The sequence below is a fragment of the Protomyctophum bolini genome, assembly GCF_963924005.1.
Source record: "Protomyctophum bolini genome assembly, chromosome: 24".
NCBI classification, from domain to species: domain Eukaryota; kingdom Metazoa; phylum Chordata; class Actinopteri; order Myctophiformes; family Myctophidae; genus Protomyctophum; species Protomyctophum bolini.
Genome location: NC_137885.1, coordinates 29679178 through 29704439, shown reverse-complemented (window position 1 = coordinate 29704439; position 25262 = coordinate 29679178). Strand labels below are relative to the sequence as shown.

Here is a 25262-nt window from a genome sequence, read left to right as displayed (position 1 = left end):
ACATGAGCGAGCTGGCCTGGAGGAGAGCGGGCAGTGTTGGTCGAATGCAGATGAGATAGAGGAGAGGAAGGATGAGGTTGCAGTGTCAGGTGAGAGAGAGAGAGAGGAAGGACTCCAGGGAGGGTAGAGAGGAGAGAATAGGTCTACTATGGGGGAGGCTGGATGGACGGACGTAGCGTGTACCTCTCCTGACTCCCGGCAGGCTCAGATGGACCCCGTCTCCGTCTCCTGCCCCTTCGTCCACCAGCGCCAGGCTGCCGAACTCCGTCATCTTCCTGCGATCCAGGAACTCCTGACGGGACAGACAGGAAGGAGCCGGTGTTGATTTAAGCAATATTACACTCGAGGGTGTGTTTTTTTTTTTTTATATATATTTTTTATCCCACGATTTTGTAACCCATTTTTCACCCCTGTGTCAATCATCTAATGTGATCCTGGGCTCTACACACCCTCCACCAACCTAGTCCCCATATATGGGGGACAAGGGGAGACCAACCTAGTCCCCATATATGGGGGACAAGGGGAGACCAACCTAGTCCCCATATATGGGGGACAAGGGGAGACCAACCTAGTCCCCATATATGGGGGACAAGGGGAGACCAACCTAGTCCCCATATATGGGGGACAAGGGGAGACCAACCTAGTCCCCACCCCATATATGGGGGACAAGGGGAGACCAACCTAGTCCCCATATATGGGGGACAAGGGGAGACCAACCTAGTCCCCATATATGGGGGACAAGGGGAGACCAACCTAGTCCCCATATATGGGGGACAAGGGGAGACCAACCTAGTCCCCATATATGGGGGACAAGGGGAGAGCAACCTAGTCCCCATATATGGGGGACAAGGGGAGACCAACCTAGTCCCCATATATGGGGGACAAGGGGAGAGCAACCTAGTCCCCATATATGGGGGACAAGGGGAGACCAACCTAGTCCCCATATATGGGGGACAAGGGGAGACCAACCTAGTCCCCATATATGGGGGACAAGGGGAGAGCAACCTAGTCCCCATATATGGGGGACAAGGGGAGACCAACCTAGTCCCCATATATGGGGGACAAGGGGAGACCAACCTAGTCCCCATATATGGGGGACAAGGGGAGACCAACCTAGTCCCCATATATGGGGGACAAGGGGAGACCAACCTAGTCCCCATATATGGGGGACAAGGGGAGACCAACCTAGTCCCCATATATGGGGGACAAGGGGAGAGCAACCTAGTCCCCATATATGGGGGACAAGGGGAGACCAACCTAGTCCCCATATATGGGGGACAAGGGGAGACCAACCTAGTCCCCATATATGGGGGACAAGGGGAGACCAACCTAGTCCCCATATATGGGGGACAAGGGGAGACCAACCTAGTCCCCATATATGGGGGACAAGGGGAGACCAACCTAGTCCCCATATATGGGGGACAAGGGGAGACCAACCTAGTCCCCATATATGGGGGACAAGGGGAGAGCAACCTAGTCCCCATATATGGGGGACAAGGGGAGAGCAACGGACTTGAACTCATGCTTCAACACCCTCAATGCTCGAGGGTGTGGTTTAACCACGTTAACCCACACGCACCCTCGAGTGTAATATTACAATTCTACCACAGTTACCCTTAAAACTAAGAAAATCGCTGAAAGATATATATTTTTTAATGACAGATGTAGTCACTACGACCACAAATGTCCCCAAGAAACTAGCTATAGCCTAGCCACCCAGTTTGCTATAGCGCTCTGGGAGAACAGAGCGGCTGAATTATTTGTTTTGATTATAGGTGGTGAACGGTGCTGTTTTAACCACCGGCTAGAAGCCGTTTCAACCAATCGGATTGCTTCCTCAAAACGACCTGTTGTAGAATTTGACAGCAAACTTTGCTTTAGTTTTAGTCATAGTCTTTAGTTTTAGTCATAATCTTTAGTTTTAGTCAGTCTTTTGCATACGTTTTTCTCTTAACCCATTCTGAACGGGAACCCATTTTGGTGTCAGCATCATGTTATGCTTTAGCTATTGAAAAACAGCAGATCTACAAGCTCATAGCGCGCCACCGAGTGGCGCGCCTACGAGTGGCGCGCCTACGAGCTTGTAGATCTGCTATTTTTTTTTAAATCGAAGAACGACTGACATTTTTTTGAATCTGATCTCGGGTCAGAATGGGGTTAATCAGACCAGTGTGTGTCCAGTGGAAACCTCGTATGAATCTGATCTCAGGTCAGAATGGGTTAATGACATCATGGTCGCTCCTCCCGTACCTCCATGGCGTCAAACGACAGGTTGCAGGAGATCTCAAACTTCTTCATCAGCATCGTCTCTCTGACGTTGTAGATGCAGACGAACTTGGACTGACCTCCGGCCAGCATGGACTCACCGTCCGCAGAGTAGCACAGGGCCGAGAAAGACCTGGAAAACACCACAACACAACATGGTCTTATAACCCCCGTTCTGACCTGAGATCAGATTCTAAAGACCTGGAAAACACCACAACACAACATGGTCTTATAGTTATAACCCCCATTCTGACCTGAGATCAGATTCTGAACACCTGGAAAACACCACAACACAACATGGTCTTATAACCCCCGTTCTGACCTGAGATCAGATTCTAAAGACCTGGAAAACACCACAACACAACATGGTCTTATAACCCCCGTTCTGACCTGAGATCAGATTCTAAAGACCTGGAAAACACCACAACACAACATGGTCTTATAACCCCCGTTCTGACCTGAGATCAGATTCTAAAGACCTGGAAAACACCACAACACAACATGGTCTTATAACCCCCCCCATTCTGACCCGAGATCAGATTCTAAAGACCTGGAAAACACCACAACACAACATGGTCTTATAACCCCCGTTCTGACCTGAGATCAGATTCTAAAGACCTGGAAAACACCACAACACAACATGGTCTTATAACCCCCATTCTGACCTGAGATCAGATTCTAAAAATGTCTTCTACATCCTGACAGTTTTCTGAAAAAGCCTATGTTTCTATGTCAGTCGTTCTTCGATTTCTCAAAAATAGCAGAACTACAAGCTCATAGCGCGGCTATGAGCTTGTAGTTCTGCTATTTTTGAGAAATCGTGAAAATGTGGTGCACATCTTTTTTTTGGCTAAAACCTTTGCTTCTGGGGGTCCCTGGAACAACATATTTTCAGATGGGGTCGTCAGCGGCCAATTACATATAGTTTTGGGGGTCCTTGACATTCGCCCCCCCCCCGTTGGGATGAAGAGCCTCGGCTCAAAACCTTGTCAATAAATGATATTGGAGCAGATGAGCGGTGCGGTAGCAAGACCACTCGCCCCATTTCTGTTTTCCTCCCAGAGTTTTCCCCAGTGAGGGGTGGGAGAGGCTGGACAGCAGACGGCTGGACTTTGAATTTCTCTAACTATAAACTTTCATGACAGCAGAACAGCCCAAGTACAAATATAATTTATGAAAAGCTACTACAGTGAAGTCTGTTCACAGAAGTTGTTGTAGGATATGTGGGGATTATCTGACGAGGTACCATTTGAGGGGGCAAAACCTTACATATACTAAATAATACTAAATTGTTTATAGGGTCAATATAAGTAAAATAATATAGCCTTTCCACAGGAGTATCTTTTCATATTTTTCCAAAAAGAATACAAACAGCCAATAGCATATTACAAAGTCATCCCCCTCACTGGTGACAATTCCGGGAGGAAAAACGGGAAGCACCGAGGCGAGTAGTCCGGTATTCAGTGGTGCGGGTTCGTTGTTCTTTTCATGATGTCACTTACTTGCCCTTGGCGGACTGCTTGGCGGACACCTTGTCGGCGTCCTTGCGGCCCGTCTCCAGGTCGTGGCGCCCGGACACGCTGGCCGTCTGCGTGGCGGTGTGAGGGTTCCAGAAGGTGATCTCGCCGTTCAGAGACGCCACGGCCAGCTCCTGGCCGTCGGGACGGTAGGTCACCGCCAGGCCTGGAGCAGAACCACAGAACCACATTTTAGATAATTTTGCATATTTTCCTACATAATGCCTCATTTGCATGACGGGATTTAAAACATGTAAAATGTGTAATACAATAAATCATTGTCTTCGTGTATAAGTACTCAATTGGGGAAGTTTCATGGTGATAACAATCTAATATAGGTATAGGTTTTGCTATACACTCAATTCATAATTAATGTTCCGATTTTGGAGCTCTGGCTCATGGACTAAAAACCACAAAGAACTGAACCGGTTCAAGACAAGAATACCCTTTGGTCTTTTTAAGGATTATGTTATACTTTAGCTATTGAAAAATAGCATTTTTAACTCAAATCCTTGTTTCTGGGGGTTCCCGGCCAGAACTACATATTTTCAGATGGGGGTCCGCAGCCAAATAAAATACAGATAACTCTGGGGGTCCTTGACATGAAAAAGGTTGAGCACCAACTGACATAGAAACACAAGATTTTCAGCAAACCTTTAGAATTAAAAATACTTTTTTTTTAAATCCAGAATATTAAAAGGTATATTCAGTGATTCGTAGTTTTCACTTAATTCAAATATCACTTCTCTTATGGGGCTGCCTGGCATATCTTTTCAAATGGGGGTCCGCGGAGCTGATTAGTGTAAATGTAGAGGTCCTAGACATGCTCTATACGTCCTGTCCCGTCAGTAATAAACGTGTAAATAAACTAACCCATTTGGGGGCGGGAACCACTTTTGGTATTCGCATCATGTTATGCTTTAGCTATTGAAAGTAGGGATGCACCGAAAATTCGGCCACCGAAAATATTCGGCCGAAAATGCCTAAAAATGTATTTTCGGCCTATTCGGTTTCGGCTCAAATAAGCCGAAAAATATCACCGAATAGTAGTACTGGTCCTAAAGTTGTGAATCGAACTAAACTGCGAGGAAAACACAGATGTACAAGCCCAACGCGCTGTGCATTGCGACGGGTAGATAGCTTGTAGATCTGCTACTTTCAGCGCAGGAAGGGCGCATGCTTATGACGCTCTTTAACTATGCATCATTCAGCAGCCCCCAGCCAGCGACAGTCGCAACACAACACACGAGCAGCAGTCACGGAACGCACAGGCAGATCCGACACAACTGTGCTTTCATCCACGATTCCATAGCCTTCTAAATCTTATTTCCCATCCACGGGCACAAGCAACGTGATATTAGCAGCTTCCACCCGATCTGTGGTGGTGTTCTGTTGACAAGGGAAGCTAGTAGCTAGCATGGGAGCTAACGTTAGTTTTAACACTATGTACTTTACATCCGTTCCCCAACCCTCGTCCCCTCACACTCGCTGCTGCGTTTACACGGGCAGACACAAAGACGAATGGGAATATCATTTGGAGCTTTAACAATGAATGATAGACTGTATCGTTGCGTCTGCCCGTGTTTAAGGGTTTCACTGTCCACAGCAAGCAGACCTGTCAAAACGATGCACTTCCCAAAACTCAGAGACATGCCACCACCTATAAATTCAAACCCACCTCTGGAATAGAGACATGCCACCACCTATAAATTCAAACCCACCTCTGGAATAGAGACATGCCACCACCTATAAATTCAAACCCACCTCTGGAATATTGCTATCTCATTCCACTTTAATTTATTTTATTCCATAGTCTTAGTTTTTCTCTAATAAAGTTGTTTTTATTTGTTTTCTCATGTTCTCTTTGAAAAGTGTATTTAAGTACTCAGAGAAGCTTAATATAAATAATATTATTATCACTATTATTATTATTACTACTTGTTTTTATTGCCTATGCTTATGTAGAAAAAAAAGCTCACTGCTCAGGTCAAATAGGCCTATTGATATGCGATTAAAATGTGATTAATTAATCACAAAGCCTCCAATTATTTAGATGCTTTTTAATGGACCCATAAGTGTTTATTATTTAAGTTAGGTTTTGCCATAATCATGTCTTTTGCCATAATCAGGTAGCTTTACAACAAAGATGTATTCGGCTATTCGCTATTCGGTATTCGGCCAACTGTTTCCTATATTCGGTATTCGTTTTCGGCCAAGAATTTCCCTTTCGGTGCATCCCTAATTGAAAGATAGCAGATCTACAAGCTCATACTATAGGTCTAATATCTTTGAAAAACGACTGACATAGAAACATAGCTTTTTCAGAAAACTGTCAGGATGTAGAAGACATTTTATAGAATCTGATCTCAGGTCAGAATGGGTTTTAAACGTACAGTCATTGGGGAGCTTCAGCGTCTCCTTGGCCTGCCAGCTGTCCTTCATGTCCCACAGCTGGACCGTCCCGTCCCACGAGGCGCTGGCCAGAACCGACTGGACCGGGCTGAAGCACAGGCTGCTGACCGGACCCTCGTGGCCCGCCAGAACCTAGAGGAGGGGGTGGGATACTTTAAACATAAGATAACCGGACCCTCGTGGCCCGCTAGGACCTAGCGGAGGGGTGGGACACTTTAAACATAAGAGAACCGGACCCTCGTGACCCACCAGAACCTACACAGTAGGGGTGGGATACTTTAAACATAAGAGAACCGGACCCTCGTGACCCACCAGAACCTACACAGTAGGGGTGGGATACTTTAAACATAAGAGAACCGGACCATCGTGGCCCGCTAGGACCTAGAGGAGGGGTGGGACACTTTAAACATAAGAGAACCGGACCCTCGTGGCCCGCTAGGACCTAGAGGAGGGGTGGGACACTTTAAACATAAGAGAACCGGACCCTCGTGGCCCGCTAGGACCTAGAGGAGGGGTGGGACACTTTAAACATAAGAGAACCGGACCCTCGTGGCCCGCTAGAACCTACACAGTAGGGGTGGGATACTTTAAACATAAGAGAACCGGACCCTCGTGGCCCGCTAGGACCTAGAAGAGGGGTGGGACACTTTAAACATAAGAGAACCGGACCCTCGTGGCCCGCTAGGACCTACACAGGAGGGATGGGACACTTTAAACATAAGAGAACCGGACCCTTGTGGCCCGTCAGAACCTACATCTTACCTACGTAAGATCTACTGTACCTCCAGCAGGTCTGCATGGACCAGAGGAAGATCTACTGTACCTCCAGCAGGTCTGCATGGACCAGAGGAAGCTCTACTGTACCTCCAGCAGCCGTCCAGTCTGCATGGACCAGAGGAAGATCTCGAAGGAGTCCTGGGATCCGGCGCTGACCAGCTCTCCGCTGGCGTCCACCGCCAGACACGAGAACTGGGCCGGCCGCGGCGACGTGAACGTGCGGAAGTTCCGGTACCTGTGCAGACACACACACACACACACACACACACACACACACACACATAAATACTAAATAATAATGAATTGCATTTTTATAGCGCTTTTCCAAGTGCTCAAAGCGCTTTACAATGGTTCATTCAGTGGGAGGTGAAGCGGCGAACAGTCGACGCCAGCGTCCTCACTTCCCACATTCACACACCGACGGTGGCGAGCTCACACCGACCGACTCACTGGAGGCAGTGTAGGGTTCAGTGTCTTGCCCAAGGACACTTCCACATGTGGACAGGAGGAGGAGCCGGGATTCGAACCGCCGACCCATGGATCATTGGACGACCTGCTCTACCTCCTGAGCCACAGCTGCCAGTGGCAGTAAATGTCTAAACCCTTCAGAAAAATGCGTTTATGCGATCGCAATTCGGGGTATGGTATGGAAACTGTATTAAAAATAAAATCACACAAAATCTTGTGTGAAGTGATCGGTGCCTGTCATCACAATGATGACGTCGGATGATGTCAACAACATGACGTCACAGACATTCCGTGCTCAGACAGACAGACAGACAGACAGACAGACAGACAAAGCTGTGCATTGGAGTGACTGCACTGCTCAAAAATGCTAATTGGTACAATCTCTCCTGTGGCTAAATTCCATTTAGTCACATTTTAGTCACACGGAATGTTTTAGTGTTAGTCTAGTTTCAGTTGACTAAATCTACAGTTGATTTAGTCGACTAAAATGTATTTTGGCGGGCCTTGATGCAGTCTAATTACCGGTACAGTTTTTTACACTTGCTGAAAATAGACGATCTACAAGCTCACAATGCGCCGCGCTGCGACGTGTTGAGAGCTTGTAGATCTGCTATTTTCAGCATGCAACCAAGTGTAAAATGACTTATAGTGGATCTCTAGTCTCACTAGTCCCTTCCTAACATTTTAGTCCCGTTTTTATGTGTTGACGAAATTGTCAGTATATTTAGTCTTAGTTTAAGTCGTCGTAGCTTAGTTTTCATTTAGTTTCCATGTAGTCACTGAGCCGCGGTGAAGAGCAAACCACCGCCACCGCTCCAGCCCTTCTCTCTGTTTTTACTCACCACCGCGCAACGTTATTTCGCGGTGGTCAGCTCACCACCGGAAGTCCAGACTATGAATAGGCCTTTAGTTTTAGTCGAGGAAATCAAGCCAGAAAACGGTACCTGTGCAGGTCGAAGGCGTGGTCAGAAAACGGTACCTGTGCAGGTCGAAGGCGCGGACCGTGCCGTCCAGCGAGGCGCTGACGATGACGAAGCCGGAGGAGGTGAAGGTGACGTGGCTGATGGAGCTGGTGTGCTCCATGAAGGTGACGAAGCACAGGCCGCTGTTGGTGTTCCACACCTTCACCTGCAACGCCGCGACACACACCACGGTTCCATCATGACACATCATTGGACAAACATACTTGTCAAAAGAAGCATACATTTAACTCATTACGACATAGAAGCCAGGAGGCTGCTCCAGAGAGAGATGCAGCGAGCAGACAGGACGGAACGCAGTGCTCACCTTCCCATCGTCCCCTCCCCCAGAACACAGTGCTCACCTTCCCATCGTCCCCTCCCCCAGAACGCAGTGCTCACCTTCCCATCGTCCCCTCCCCCAGAACGCAGTGCTCACCTTCCCATCGTCCCCTCCCCCAGAACACAGTGCTCACCTTCCCATCGTCCCCTCCCCCAGAACACAGTGCTCACCTTCCCATCGTCCCCTCCCCCAGAACACAGTGCTCACCTTCCCATCGTCCCCTCCCCCAGAACGCAGTGCTCACCTTCCCATCGTCCCCTCCCCCAGAACGCAGTGCTCACCTTCCCATCGTCCCCTCCCCCAGAACGCAGTGCTCACCTTCCCATCGTCCCCTCCCCCAGAACGCAGCGCTCACCTTCCCATCGTCCCCTCCCCCAGAACGCAGTGCTCACCTTCCCATCGTCCCCTCCCCCAGAACACAGTGCTCACCTTCCCATCGTCCCCTCCCCCAGAACACAGCGCTCACCTTCCCATCGTCCCCTCCCCCAGAACGCAGTGCTCACCTTCCCATCGTCCCCTCCCCCAGAACGCAGTGCTCACCTTCCCATCGTCCCCTCCCCCAGAACACAGTGCTCACCTTCCCATCGTCCCCTCCCCCAGAACACAGTGCTCACCTTCCCATCGTCCCCTCCCCCAGAACACAGTGCTCACCTTCCCATCGTCCCCTCCCCCAGAACACAGTGCTCACCTTCCCATCGTCCCCTCCCCCAGAACACAGTGCTCACCTTCCCATCGTCCCCTCCCGTGGCGACGTACTGCCCGTCAGGCGAGTAGGCCAGGGACGCCATGTTGTTGAAGTGACCCTGCTGCTTGAAGATGTACGACTCACTCTGCCACTCCCACACCAGGAGCTGCCCCATCCCTGGGGAGAACAACAACACATTAACTAAGACTAGTCTAGTAACTAGTCTAGTGACTAGTCTGGTAACTAGTCTAGTGACTAGTCTAGTAACTCCCACACCAGCAGCTGGCCCATTCCTGAGCAAAACAACAACACATTAAGACTAGTCTAGTAACTAGTCTGGTAACTAGTCTGGTAACTGGTCTAGTAACTAGTCTGGTAACTAGTCTGGTAACTAGTCTAGTGACTAGTCTAGTAACTAGTCTAGTAACTCCCACACCAGTAGCTGGCCCATTCCTGAACAAATCAACAAATCAATCAATCAATCAAATCATGTGTGTTACAGTTTCCAACTAAATCTAAAGAAAGTCATGTTTTTGCACTGTAACAGTTCATTCCTACCTGAACAACCGAAGCCAATCCAGTCTCCGGAGTAGTTCATGGACACAGTGGCAATTCTCTGGTCAGAGATACTGGAGGGGCAGAATATATAAAAATACATTTCAGTTATTTTATTATTAAAAAAACAGGGTCGAAATACAAAATAAAATCAATCGATCTAAAAAAAATATTAGAGTGAGTCTGTGACCATTCAGATGGTCTGGGCAGAAACTCAATTCATGTGATGTCAAGGATCCTGATTTTCAGCGATCTCATTTCTAAATTTGAGCCATAATCGTGCAGCTCTTCTAGGCGACCTGACTGAACAATTAATTTTAGTTTAGTTGGTAGAACAAAGAGACTTCCAGGTGCCATGTTTTGAACGTAGTAATGTTCAGCAACTACAGACTAGACTAGACAACAAATGGCGCGCTACGAGCTTGTGTAGGTCTGCTATTTTTGAAACATCGAAGAACGACTGACATAGAAACATAGCTTTTTCAGAAAGCTGTCAGGATGTAGAAGAACATTTTTAGAATCACATACATTGTCTGAGAAGAACACAGGAGCCCTGACTAACCTATAACTAACTTTCTAAAACGGGTAGTCCCAATACTTCATTCTGATTGGCTGGTTACCGTCACGTGACCGGTGTAAACTCACCGATAACCCACTCCTTCAATCACTTTGTATCAAACTGCAGCCTTGTAGCTGAACGGGGGAAGGGGAGCGCTTCATTGCTTTACAAACACATGCCGTGCGGGCGTCTAAGCACCGCCCGTCTCATATGACTGTGAATGTGTGGCTCCAGGCAGCCCCGTAAATACATCAAGCGCTATTCTCCCGTCACATAGGCTACTTGCAGAGAAAAACAAGGAAGTGTTGTGGCTCTGGCTCGCTCGCTCTGGTGGCGCAAAACGTAGATACTTTTGTGAATGTAATAGTTTTATGAGGTTAATATTGCTATAATGTTTGTAACCGTTTTAGAAAAGCAATAAGCCACTCGAGGCCCCAGCTTACCGGGTATTTCACACTGGCTGGGGGCGTAGGCAGACCCGACGCGCACCTGAGACCTCTCGTGGCTTATTGCTTAAATAACCTATAACCGACCTGAGCGAGTGTATGAGGTTGAAGTCGGGCAGCTCGTGGAGGTGGAACACCCCTGAAGCGAAGCCCGTCACCAGGATGTGAGTGTTCTTGTGGAAGGTGGCGGCCGTCAGGTTGTTGAACTCTCCCTCCTTGTTGAAGAAATGTCTGGAGGAACAAAGACATTCATTGGCACACAAAAAACTGCGATAAACGATTTATTAAAAAAAATATATATCCTGACATTTTTCAACGTGGAAAAGATGGACAATTATGCAAAGAAAATATTGCGATTATGTAATAATTGTGATAGGCCTAAACACGTCTTCCTTTTTGACCGGTGTCAAGTACCGTAGTCCGGCAGTTCGGGGTTGCGGAGTGGCTAAAAACGGCCATAGCCACTTGCCCAAATGTGCCGCCAAAATGTGCTGACCTCATCACATTTGTCATGACTCTTCGGCTTGACTACTGCAATGCACTTTTTTCAGGACTGCCTAAGAAAACAACTGACGGATTACAACTTGTCCAAAATGCAGCAGCCAGAGTTTTAACTAGAACTAAGATGAGAGAACATATTACTCCAGTTTTGGCATCACTGCACTGGCTTCCGGTTGTTTTTAGGATTGATTTTAAAATTATTTTACTTGTCTATAAAGCTCTCAATGGTCTCACACCTTCCTACCTACATGACTGCCTAAATATGTCCCAAACTGCCCCCTGCTGGCCTGCTCGCTTTGCCAAAAAAAATGGCAACTAAAAAATACGGGGAAGCAGCTTTTTGCTTCTACGGGCCGTCGGCATGGAACAAGCTCCCACTGTACCTTCGTCAGGCAGCCTCTGTAGACATTTTTAAAGCTCAGCTCAAGACCCACTTCTACAACATTGCTTTTAATTGATCTTTTATTTTTTTTGTTATTCATGTCCTCACTGTATTGCATTACTGCTTGTTTTTTAATGTTGTTGCCTTGCTTTTCTTTTATCCTCCATTTTTCTGTAAAGCACTTTGAGCTGCATTTCATGTCATGAAAGGTGCTATACAAATAAAGTTTTATTATTATTATGACAGATATTTAGCCCATTACATTTCTAACTTGTGTGAAGTCAAGCGTGAATGGAGGCAAGGCGCGGCTAGCTTACGTGCTCTTCTGCTTGTAGCGGACGTTGGGCACCGCCCCTCTGTCTTTGGGGGCCTCGGCTTTCCCCCGGATGACCTCGCCCCCCCTGGGTTCTCCTCCGTCCTCCTCCTCCCTCTCCTCCTCCTCCTCTTCCTCCTCCTCTCCTCCTCCCTTCTCCTTCCTCGTCCTCCCCAGCACCAGACCGTCCAGCTCCGTGTCGCTCTCCCACACGCACAGCTTGCCGTCCTGGCTGACCGTGTACAGCTGGAGGGAATGAGGCGGGAATGACCTCCATTTAATGACTGACATTAACCAATTCCGTACATAAAAACGTTGCCACACGTCATATAGGGGGTCCCAACCGACGCGTACATACATAGGACGCTCCTCATCCGTCTCTCCCGCAAAATATGAACTCTTTTTGGATCATATTATATATCGTATAAATTAAAACAATCGCAATGTAATCTAGCAATGTAAAGTCAACTTTTGTTTTGTGTGGATTGTTTCCGGGTCGTGGGTTTCAGAGTAAAAGCGACCAGACAACTCTGGCACCCCGGAGCTCCTATTTTGAAGAACTTCCGGCACTGATTGTGTTTTAACCCATTCTGACCTGAGATCAGATTCATACGAGGTTTCCACTGGACACACACTGGTCTGATGAACCCATTCTGACCTGAGATCAGATTTAAAAAAATGTCAGTCGTTCTTCGATTTTTCAAAAATAGCAGACCTACAAGCTCATAGCGCGCCACTCGGTGGCGCGCTATGAGCTTGTAGATCTGCTATTTTTCAATAGCTAAAGCATAACATGATGCTAAACACCAAAATGGGTTCCCGGCTAGAATGGGTTAAACCATTTAGACTGAGACTGATTCTTTGGGGGGAAAAAATGGCTTTCTGAAAAAAACTGTTTCTATGTAAATGGTGCTCAACCTTTTTCATGACCCCCAGTTAAAAACATTCGCGCCACATTTTAACGATTCTTCAAAGATAGCAGATCTACAAGCGTCGGGGACAGACACTCACATCCAGACTGTCCTTCTCGAAGAAGCAGCCCACCACCACGTCTCTGTGTCCTCCCAGGGAGGACACAGAGAGGACAATGTCTCTGTGTCCTCCCAGGGAGAACACAGAGAGGACAGACACTCACATCCAGACTGTCCTTCTCGAAGAAGCAGCCCACCACCACGTCCTTGTGTCCTCCCAGGGAGAACTCAGAGAGGACAAGTCTCTGTGTCCTCCCAGGGAGGACACAGAGAGGACAGACACTCAGAGAGGACAGACACTCACATCCAGACTGTCCTTCTCGAAGAAGCAGCCCACCACCACGTCCTTGTGTCCTCCCAGGGAGTAGTAGATGAGGTTGGCCCAGCGCTCGGCCCCAAACACCCAGGTGGACATGTCCTTGCTGCCCACCACGAAACACCTGGAGGAAGAAAAACAGAATGACGGTGGTTTTCACATCTTTTTCCTCAAGTCGAACAGAACCCATATTCGTATTCGACGCACTGTGCGCTTGTAGATCTGCTGTTTTCAGCATGCAACAAAGCATAAAATGTATTTTTTAGTTGTACTGGATCTCTTCTCCACTAGTTCCCTAGCTCCCTAACATTTTAGTCTAGTTTTTATTTGCTGACAAAATTCTCAATTATATTTAGTCATCATAGCTTAGTTTTTATAGAGCGCCGAAGTCCTGACGTCACTCGCTCGTCCCCTCGATTCCCCTGGGTGATGTCTCTTCTATGGGGTGATCTTAATATCGTCTACTATAAGCGTTGTGGTCCAAAAATAAACAAGCTGTCTCTGCGTTATTGTCAGGGAGGTGTCTCTGTATCGTTTGCAACAGTCAGTCACTCATATATGATACAGTCTGCTTCTATAGCGAAAATGTAACTAATTCAGCAGCAGTAACGATAGCGTTTTCTCTCAGTCAGTTGATTCTTCATATCCATATGAGTGAAGCGGCCGGGGTGACATGTTTATTTTTCAAACACAGTTCTTATGTGAGGCGATCTAAACTACCATGCAAATAAAAAGTACATAAACCTGTGGATTTGCGCTCTCTACCGATGTTGACGTCAGACTTCGGTGCGACTATTACGTATTTATTTAGTTTTCGTCGGTGGAAAAAGGCAGTCAACGAACAATTTGTTGTGTCGTTGTTTTTGGCAACGAAATCAACAGAACTCACTTGGAGTCGTCGGTCCAGTCGAGGCAGGTGGTCTCGTCGTAGTAGCTATAAACCTTTTTTTTTATTAACAAAAGATTTTCATCCCACGATTTTGTAACCCATTTTTCACCCCTGTGCCAATCATCTAATGTGATCCTGGGCTCTACACACCCTCCACCAACATAGTCCCCATATATGGGGGACAAGGGGAGACCAACCTAGTCCCCATATATGGGGGACAAGGGGAGACCAACCTAGTCCCCATATATGGGGGACAAGGGGAGACCAACCTAGTCCCCCATATATGGGGGACAAGGGGAGAGCAACCTAGTCCCCATATATGGGGGACAAGGGGAGACCAACCTAGTCCCCCATATATGGGGGACAAGGGGAGAGCAACGGACTTGAACTCATGCTTCCTTCATGCCTGAGTGTCCAAGTTGCTCCTTTACACCTGACAGGGGGGAGTTTCCCTGGTTGGACGTATAGCGCGTGGAAGGAACACGTTATTCCAACCAGTTCCTTTCCCCTCCATCAGGCGCCCCGGCTGGCCAGGGGGAACTGGGGGAGGCAGTTTCGTAGTAGCTCTAATCTATTGTCGTTTTTTGGCAACGAAATGAACAGAACTCACTTGGAGTCGTCGGTCCAGTCGATGCAGGTGGTCTCGTCGTACGGTCCATAGTAGCTCTTGTCCAACACGAAGGCGTTGAACTCCCGGTGTTTCCCCGGAGCGTGGTACATCAGGGCCACGTTCTCCTTGGTCACCACAAACTTCCTGGGGAGGAGAAACACGGACGGTCTAGAGTTGACCCTGTTTCTAAAAAGAAACACGGACAGTCTAGAGTTGACCCTGTTTCTAAAAAGAAACACGAACAGTCTAGAGTTGACCCTGTTTCTAAAGAGAAACACGAACAGTCTAGAGTTGACCCTGTTTCTAAAAAGAAACACGAACAGTCTAGAGTTGACCCTGTTTCTAAAAAGAAACACGGACGGTCTAGAGTTGACCCTGTTTCTAAAAAGAAACACGAACAGTCTAGAGTTGACCCTGTTTCTAAAAAGAAACACGAACAGTCTAGAGTTGACCCTGTTTCTAAAAAGAAACACGGACGGTCTAGAGTTGACCCTGTTTCTAAAAAGAAACACGAACAGTCTAGAGTTGACCCTGTTTCTAAAAAGAAACACGAACAGTCTAGAGTTGACCCTGTTTCTAAAAAGAAACACGGACGGTCTAGAGTTGACCCTGTTTCTAAAAAGAAACACGAACAGTCTAGAGTTGACCCTGTTCACCTGCCTTGTGACTGTCCAATCAGAGCAGAGCTCTGTTCACCTGCCTTGTGAATGTCCAATCAGAGCAGAGCATGTTTACCTGCCATCGGGTGAGAAGCGGATGCTGTTGACCGGCTTGTGGAAGTGGAAGTGATGGAGGACGGCCCGGGTGATGAGACTGACCAGTACCGCAGCACCATCTGTAACACTCACACACACACACACACACACACACAGAGAGACACACACACACACACACACAGAGACACACACACACACACACACACACACACACACACACACACACAGAGACACGCACGCATGCACGCACGCACGCATGCACGCACGCACACACAGAGACACACACACACGCACGCACAGAGACACACACACACACACACACACACACACGCACGCACACACACATAAATACTTGCAAATTATCCTACAAGTTATTATAATATTGTAATTATGGAAAACAAACAACAGTTTAGATCCAAGTTTAATCCATTCTGACCTGAGATCAGATTCTAAAAATGTCTTCTACATCCTGCCAGTTTTCTGAAAACGCTATGTTTCTGTGTCAGTCGTTCTTCGATTTTTCAAAAATAGCAGACCTACAAGCTCGTAGCGCGCCACTCGGTGGCGCGCTATGAGCTTGTAGATCTGGCTATTTTTCAATAGCTAACAAAAAGGGGCTCTTGGCAAAAAATGGGTTAAACCGGTCTCATAAATAAAGGCTAGGTTTAGCCTCAAGTATTGTATTCACTGTATTCACTCTCTTTCAGTTCAGCCTATAGTGGCTAATGATGGTTTACCTTCATCCACCAGGACGGCCAGGTTCCCGTCAGGAGAGAGACCCACACACGCTATGTTCTTCTGAGTGGACACCGGTAACGTTTCAGACGTGTTGCTGAGGGAACAGGGAGGAATGGTGAATGGTGCATTTATTTATATAGCGCTTTTAGCCAAAGCGCTTTACATTACATTCACCCATTCACACACCGATGGCGGAGGAAACCATGCAAGGCTCCAACCAGCACATCGATGGAGGAGGAAACCATGCAAGGCTCCAACCAGCACATCGATGGAGGAGGAAACCATGCAAGGCTCCAACCAGCACATCGATGGAGGAGGAAACCATGCAAGGCTCCAACCAGCACATCGATGGAGGAGGAAACCATGCAAGGCTCCAACCAGCACATCGATGGAGGAGGAAACCATGCAAGGCTCCAACCAGCACATCGATGGAGGAGGAAACCATGCAAGGCTCCAACCAGCACATCGATGGAGGAGGAAACCATGCAAGGCTCCAACCAGCACATCGATGGAGGAGGAAACCATGCAAGGCTCCAACCAGCACATCGATGGAGGAGGAAACCATGCAAGGCTCCAACCAGCACATCGATGGAGGAGGAAACCATGCAAGGCTCCAACCAGCACATCGATGGAGGAGGAAACCATGCAAGGCTCCAACCAGCACATCGATGGAGGAGGAAACCATGCAAGGCTCCAACCAGCACATCGATGGAGGAGGAAACCATGCAAGGCTCCAACCTGCACACCGGGAGCAATTAGGGGTTCAGGCAGGGGGGAAAAAATAATCTAGTGTTGCAAATTGGGGCTAACATACAGGCAATAGGGATGTTAATAGTCAATCGCTAATCGATTAATCGCCGATAAGAAATTGTTCAGTAGTCGTCAACAGTTAATAACTAATCGTAATTAATCGAAAATGATTCTATCATTGGGTGGTTTTCTGTGAATGTAACGCTGTCTGGCCGATGCCATTGCCTGGCCCCGTATCGGCAATGGTCAAATAAATATTTGATTATGGGATATAATATGCCTTTTGTATTATTTCTGTATATCAGCAAAATGTAGATTTGTACGTATAGACATTGAGGGAAATTAAGATTCTCAGATTTTTTTTACAAAAACGCTGCTTTATCAACTAACCCAACCGGTTAATCGATCGATAACCTTATCAAAACGTATCAATTAGAGATGCACCGATCACGTTTTTTTGCTCCCGATCCGATCCCGATCATTTGAGTTTGAGTATCTGCCGATCCCGATATTTCCCGATCCGATCACTTTTTTTTGCTCCCGATACAATTCCGATCATTTCCGATAATTCTTCCCGATCAGATACATTTTGGCAATGCAGTAAGAAAAAAAAAGGGACTAAAACGGTTCCGAACTGCCACCCCGTGTCCGAAACGGTTGAGAAATGACAGAGTTACTGTGTGCCGGTCCCTCTACTGTACCCTCTACTGTACTGTACTGGCACACACGAAATCATCATATACAGTTAATATGGGCATGTGTTTGTGTGCGTGTGTTAGGTTGCACACAGGTGGTGAAAAACAACCATGCTGTTTTCATGCTCATACCCAGCCAGCCAGGCAGGCACCCACACACATAAGTCCAAGGGACTGGCTTGCACCACTCAAAAAGTGTATTTATAGCATTATCTTTTATTCTTTTTTTAGCATATATTATTTTATTAGACATTTCTGCCTTTTCATTATTTAAAGGGGGAAAAAAAACCTTATATTGCTATTTTAATGTGCCTCATCATTATGTTCAAGGGAAAAATAATGCACCTATGCGCTCACACGTGGTGCAGAGTCGCAGCACATGCAGGGAGGAGAGGAGAGCTCACTGGGGAGAGGAGGGATTCCGTGTCGCACAGAAACATTTACAAAAGTTTACAATAAAGATCTCTGCATGAGATATTATGCTTATATTATTAGAAGAAGGGTTTCTATCTACAGTCATGGATTGGACATAGAGTATTTTGTTGGGACTTTTCAGACGGAATGTTCTTCTCCTGCTCCGGGTGGACAGAGCAACAACAACGAGTTGTTTTTGCTCTCTCTCTCCCTTTTTAGCACTCAAACAGCGAGTGCAGATGCAGAAGCAGATCTGAACAAGACGGTGCTTAGAAGCCTGTTGATTCGAGGTTACTCCGCTGTGTGTGTCTCTGTGTATGACGATCAATAATTATTCCACCGAGTGGTCTTTACGAGGGCTGGATTCTCCTCATCATCTCTCTCTCTCTCTCTCTCTCTCTGTGGTTCCTTCTTTTTAAAAGTCGCTTTAAGCGTCGGTTGTTTCAGTGCAGCCGCTGCCGCTTGTTGTCGTTAGCTTTCTGCTATTAGCCTACTAGCCACGCAAGTTACACGAACGTCGCCATTCGTCGCCCAATAGCAAATCTACAAGATCACAGCGCGTTGCGAAAGCAACTCTTTGTGAGCTTGCAGATCTGCTGTTTAGGGCCAACGTCACTGTCGTGCAACAAGTTTTCCTAGGAGCAGCAGCAAGAGGCTGTTTCGACTCAGAGGAGGATGTTTTGTTGTTATTATGAACCAATCTGTATTAAAAAACAAAACAAAAGACTCGGGAGGATGACTTTAAGACTTATAGATGGTCACGTTTCTTCTGTAACGTTAAATACAATTATGAAATGATTTAATAAAATTAAAAATAAAAAATATTTAATAAATAAATATTTCCCGATATTTTTTTCCCGATCCCGATCTTTTGAAAATGACGTGATCGGGCCCGATCGATCGGGAGGCCGATCGATCGGTGCATCTCTAGTATCAATAGTATTAAATAACTAAAAAACATCGCATGGATGCACCTGGGACGTATCCTCAGTGATGTATCCTGAGGTCAACGGGGTTTCGGGTCTCTCAACATCACACCCCTCACTCAGGCGACCCAGCCGGGAGTGATCAAGTCCCGACTTACGTCCCAGTAGCTATACCCTCGATCAGTCCCACTAGGGAAAGACCAGGGCCACACAATCCGTTGGAACTCCTCTGGAACTATACTCTGCCATGCAGGGCTGGGAGGTACACTTCTGGCACATGGAGGGACTAGGCTCTGTGGGTTGTCTCCTGTCCGGGCCCCTCCTAGGTCTCACCAGGTCCACTCCTGCCCTCACCAGGAGTAGAGCGAGGACCTGTGTGTTGCACCAGAGTCCCAGTATTAATCGATAATTCACATCCCTAAAAGGCAACATTCATTCATTCACTCACTTCTTCAGGTCGAACACTGTGATCCTGTTTCCAACTGGACTGATCACGGAGTTTCCATCCTTGGAGAAACTCAGGTTCCCCTGGCGGTACACCGCTCCATACAGGTTGGAAAACTAATACATGAGAAACAAACACCATTTATATAAACCGTCTGTCAGGTAGAACTAATTAAGCACGATTTATATATAAACCAAAACTAAAAGAGCCCTAGCCTAGCCCCTTAGATAGCACTTTATGTAGACTTGGATAGTATTTTAGACAGACTTATAGCTCGTTACGTAGACGGCACTAGAATTGCATTTTATGGAGTCATAGCACTTTATAGTACACATGTATATTGTATAATATATAATATAGTATAGTATGTATAGTTGACATAGATACTCCACTGTTACGTTCTTAGTTTATACATGATTCATGATAACTACTTTTTATATATGTGATGTATGACATGCTTTTGTTTTTGCTTAAATGTAAGTCGCTCTGGATCAAGAGCGTCTGCTAAATGCCTACATTGTAAATTGAAGAAAATGGACACAATTTATACAAACTATCATGTATAAATATTAAATAAACAAGGTATATAATGTAACAAGTGGTCTGGGGGTCCGTGAGGGGGTTCCAGGTGGTCCCCACAGAGTTGGTAACCAAATGGACCCTTATCTTTAAATCTTGAGAGCGTGACATGAAACCCATAAAAGGGTTCATTTGGTTTCATTTTACGCTCTCAATAGTTACATTATTGTTAAAGTGCATCTGCAATACTAAAGCCCCATTCAGACCGAAGAAGCAGAAGCTAGCTTCTGCTTCTTCGTCCCATGTTATCTCTATGCTGAACAGCTTCTGCGTTTAAAAGCTGGAAGAATAGCTTTTTTTTGTTTTTTCTTTTTTTTTTTCTCACCGGACCTTAACTTTAAAGCAGCTTTTAAAAGCTGGAGCTTTAAAAATCTGCGTGTAGCCAATCAGAGCACAGCGTGGTTTGAGGAGGCGGAGTTGAGCTCATTTTACGAAACCAAAAAGCCTTGGAAAAGCTGTCCGAGCCAATTGTCCGCATTAAAAAATAAACTTTTTAAATATGGGCTGTATATGAAATATGAATGGATATTTGGCAAGACCATAGCATATTTTGTGATAGAAATTAAAGTTTATATGAGAAACAAGTTGTCGAAGCGGTGAAAACAGGTTGTGTTCCGTGTGCCGTCGCGAGTGTCACGTTTCTGGGGACAAGTCATCGTGCATTCACCCCCCCCTCCGGTTCTCATCGAAGCTATGGATGGACTACTGAACTGAACTCTCCAGAACGCTATCCGTCGCTTGTGGACTGTTTGTGGACTAAACAGTGCACGCACACACACACGGTTGATAAATTAGCAGATATAGATAGATAGACAAACAACTAAACAATAATAGTTGTGTCGGAGTTTTCCCCAAAACCTTCCCCGAGAAGAGGGGAGGACAGAGCAGCCCGCTGTCAGCGCGTTTCTGTGCCGATCCTCGTGTGTCTCTCGGTAGTATGTTGAAGCTTTTGCGCCGTCAATCAATACCTTTAAAATAAATAATTAATAGCCTTTATATCAGTTGTATGTACCCCCCCCCCCCCCACACACACACACACACACACACACACACACACACACAGTACAGATACAGTAGTCCCCAGTACTGGAACGCCGAGGAGAGCTGTGCTCGGAGACGATTTGCGGGACGTTTCCTCGCACTAAAATTAATTGCCCTTGTCGCGGGACCTCGCCCTGAGCACAGGGCGTTGACCACTGGTGTACGCTCCTCGACACCCAGTCTCAACTTAGGGGGTCCTCCGCGGGCCGGGCCACAGGGTCCAGAAGTCGGTCCACTTTCGTGTGTGTGTGTGTCGCTGCATTGTATGTTGATTGTTGAAACGTGGGCACCGTGAATCATACCTTTAAAAAATAATTAATAGCCTTTATATCAGTTGTATGTACCCCCTCTATTTATGCAATATGTTGCCCATGTTTTGTGATTGGTTTGCTGCGTTCTGAATCGATAAACCAATCGCATATATTTATTTGAGGGAATCATTTCAGACAGCGCCGAGATAGGAGCTCCCTTCCACGGGAGACTTGGGACTGAATGTCCGGAAATCGCACGTAAACATAAGCTGTTTTAATTGCTTTTACGACGTGCTGGATACATACAATTGTATTTCTACGGTATGCTCTTTCTAAATCAACATTAACATTACATACAGAGCCGCCATTTAAAACAATGCCCGGAGGGTTTCGCTCGTGGCCTGGGGGAGACGAGAGCGGAGTGGGGGGGGAGACATGAGCACTGAAGACGGAGGATTGAGATCCCGTCCGTTCGGTTATTTACAAACAAGTTTACCAAGATTATATTATTTATTCATCCATACATAGGTTATGATGTAACTAAATATATAATTATTTCTCCTCTACAGTCGCTATTTTACATTTTAGACTTTCAAATGCGCATCTGCTCAAACTGCCCGTCTCTCGTCTCAAAGCCAGACAGCCAGTCCAGGCAGCTTGAGTGACAGGTACCTTGTACACGCCCACTTTCTCAAAAAAAAGCTGCGTCTTTTAGATTTCTGCTTCTGCTTTTTAAAGCAGCTTCTTCGGTCTGAACGGAGCTTAACTTTACAAGAAGTCAATGTAGAAGACTTGTTATTTTGATCAACGTTTGCCTGTTATCTCTCCTAATGGTACCGCAACATCAATAGAACATGGAATATGTGGACATAAACGATAACCAAATATTCTTTAGTTGTGGGTCTTTAGAGGCTAAATCTCATAAAAATGGATTTAGACTCTTGTAATGTACTTATCGATTCTGACATTCGATAAATACATCTACGATCGAGTGTCGAGTTGCAAATTGCGGCTAGATAGTCTAAATCTTAGGCTACATCAAATGGTGGTCAGTGGCTCAAATGAAAAAAAAAGAGTAGTTGAAAAACTATAGCCTAAGATTTAGACTCTCGTATGTATTTATCGATTCTGACATTTAGATTGAAAATGTCAGAATCGACAAATACATAAATCTTAGTCTACCAAACCATATAAACGATCGTGAATTAGTGGTGTTTGCATAAAGTAGAAAGAACACTCGTAATGCAGTACAATTGTACGTGTTTGTACATGTCAGTCACTTTTTCAACATTATAAAGTTGTAGCGTGTGTTACTCACCCTATAAGCGAACTTCATGGTAATAAATCCTCCTTATACTCTGCACGTGTAAATAATAGATAATATGCTACAGTATAAATATCATTTTAATGAGTCTTTGGTTCACACTGTGTCCATGCAGCTGAGAAGCTCCGCACACGCCACACCACACGTGTTTACGTTTTGTTGACACTTGACTACTTCCGGGTTATGGCAGAGTTTGAAGGAGGGTGCCAACTCAACTGCCAACCGCCGCCCTCTAGCGGCAAGCGGTCTAAATGCAATTGTTCAAATACCAGGCCCAATCATTCATCAAAATCATCATCACCATTCTGTCTCGTATTAAGTTGTGGTGGACATTTTGGTCAACATTTAATTCTTGCCACAGACATACAAAATTAGCAGACACTAATATTACTGGAACATACCATTTGTTGAGACAGGGGAAATACATGTTGTAGGCAATATAAAATACCATGTGAAAACGATCACTTTGTTCAAATTTGCATTTGTAGCCATTTTTACTGTAATTGAATAAAATAATAATCTGTAGGAAAAAACCTTCACACACCGAGAAAACAGGCATCAAGGTCAAGGTTCAAGGTTCTTTATTGTTAAGTGTGTGGACCATGGTGACATTGATCAATTCCTGATAAAAATCACTTTTTGACACACATGAGTCAAAAATAGCATACAAAATTACATAAAAAAAATACAAAAAGAGTTCCCGGTTTGAGTGGGGTTCAGTGTCTTCTTCAAGGAGCCCATATAGATCATTGATCTATGGACTCTCCTGAGCCACAATCGCCCCACAAGATACAACACCGGTTTCTTGTACCCTTTAAGGGTTTTTATTTTTAAAAGCATATTAAAACAATAGAAAATTGGAAAGAAAGAAAAGTGTTTTTTCTTTATTTTATTTTTTCTTATTTAAAAAAGAATGTCTGTAATTCATTTAATTTACAACAACATGTTGGAAAAGTTTGAGAGCAAGAGTGTCTGTCCTGTTGTCTGTTTTGTTTGTCTGTTCACACTTGTCATTGTTTAACTGTTTTTTGTTTTTTCATGTTTATCACATTTATATGTCTTTTTTATTATGTATTGTATGTGGAACATTTACATTGCCTGTTATTTTTTTCATTTTATGTAACTGAATTACTTATTATCATTGTCTAATATTCTGAAATTGTCATACAAAAAATGCCTAATAAAAAAAGTATTAAAAATAAAATAAAAGCATATTAAAGCAATGTAACTGTCGTATCTGGGAACCATAGGTATTTTAATATAAGACATAACAAACATCTGAAAAATAATCAACCAATCACAATAGACTAAAAGTCTGATTAGAGAACGAGGTACAGCTTGTGATGATCTGCAGTCTCGATGCTGTGGAGAGCTTTGTACCTGGACTGGAACACTTCTAGCTACTTCTAGCCATGTGTGTTAAAAAAATCACACCTGTGTGAACCAAGTGGTGCAATTCCTCCCCCCCCCCCCCCCCCCCCCCCCCCCCCCCCTCTCTCTCTCTCTCTCATTAGAGACACAGCACTACCCCTCTCTCTGTTTCTGGCGCCCCCTTCTGGTATAAATAAGTAACATACTCAGGCTCAAAGACACACACAGGTACACAGGTAGGTACATGGACAAAGCTGGATGTAGAAAAAAAATGGGGCATCAATCGGGCATTTTTCCATAACTTTAGAATCGAATGGGAGCTTGGAAATAGGCCGAAAGTTGGATAGGACAGAAGGATCAAGGTTGGGCTTTTTAAGCAGCGGAGGTATACCACAGCATGTTTGAAAATTGCTGGTACATCACCTGCCAGGCACTGGTTTATGATCAATAGGAGATCTGGCCCTGTAGCCCCACTGGTCTCTTTAGCCATTTAAAGGCCATAAGGACCCTTTTTTTACATTCTAAAAACATTATATAAGAAGTTATGTAAATTCAAATTGGTTGTAAAACATACATTAGGAAATCAACAAAGGCCGAAAGGCCTACTCCTGCATGACACTGCAAGGAGAGTTCAGAGTTGTACCAAAGCGCGTTACAGTTTACACTACAGTAAAACATAAAAAAAAACACAACTTCATTGAAAATTAAGTTGGCACGTGTCTCCACCAGGGAGACTATAGATTAGCTGATAACAGACGTGTGTTTTGCCACACTTCACCCGCCCCTATTGCATATACTAGCATATAGGCTAATGTCATTGTATTTTATCTGTTTCACATTATGGCTTTTGTGTGCCATTATGTAGGCCTACAGTATTTATATAGCTTTTGTAGGTAGAATATAATGAAAATGTTTTTTAGAGCAACTGGAAGTTTTTTAGAGAACTGTTCTCATGACAACCTAGCCAGATGTGATCCCTTACATAACAACAGCTGGAGTGCGTTGGTAGTATATATATTTTTTTTTATATATATTTTTTTTTAT

The 25262-nt window shown here is 45.4% G+C and overlaps 1 protein-coding gene across 1 annotated transcript in view; it reads right to left on the bottom strand.

Annotated features, from left to right (window-relative positions):
- pwp2h (PWP2 small subunit processome component) overlaps positions 1–22982 on the bottom strand; it is a 34328-nt gene extending 11346 nt beyond the window's left edge. The window contains exons 1-16 of the mRNA XM_080758038.1: positions 22842–22982; positions 19656–19768; positions 16422–16516; positions 15704–15803; positions 14969–15112; positions 13458–13593; positions 12187–12428; positions 11074–11217; positions 9985–10055; positions 9467–9603; positions 8419–8567; positions 7059–7206; positions 6176–6326; positions 3768–3948; positions 2251–2398; positions 184–292 (exon numbers count right to left, since the gene is read on the bottom strand). Coding sequence (XP_080614164.1) covers positions 184–292; positions 2251–2398; positions 3768–3948; positions 6176–6326; positions 7059–7206; positions 8419–8567; positions 9467–9603; positions 9985–10055; positions 11074–11217; positions 12187–12428; positions 13458–13593; positions 14969–15112; positions 15704–15803; positions 16422–16516; positions 19656–19768; positions 22842–22859 — 2086 coding nt within the window. The 5' untranslated portion in view covers positions 22860–22982. The remainder of the gene's footprint in view (positions 1–183; positions 293–2250; positions 2399–3767; positions 3949–6175; positions 6327–7058; positions 7207–8418; positions 8568–9466; positions 9604–9984; positions 10056–11073; positions 11218–12186; positions 12429–13457; positions 13594–14968; positions 15113–15703; positions 15804–16421; positions 16517–19655; positions 19769–22841) is intronic.
- Positions 22983–25262: the final 2280 nt, after the last annotated feature.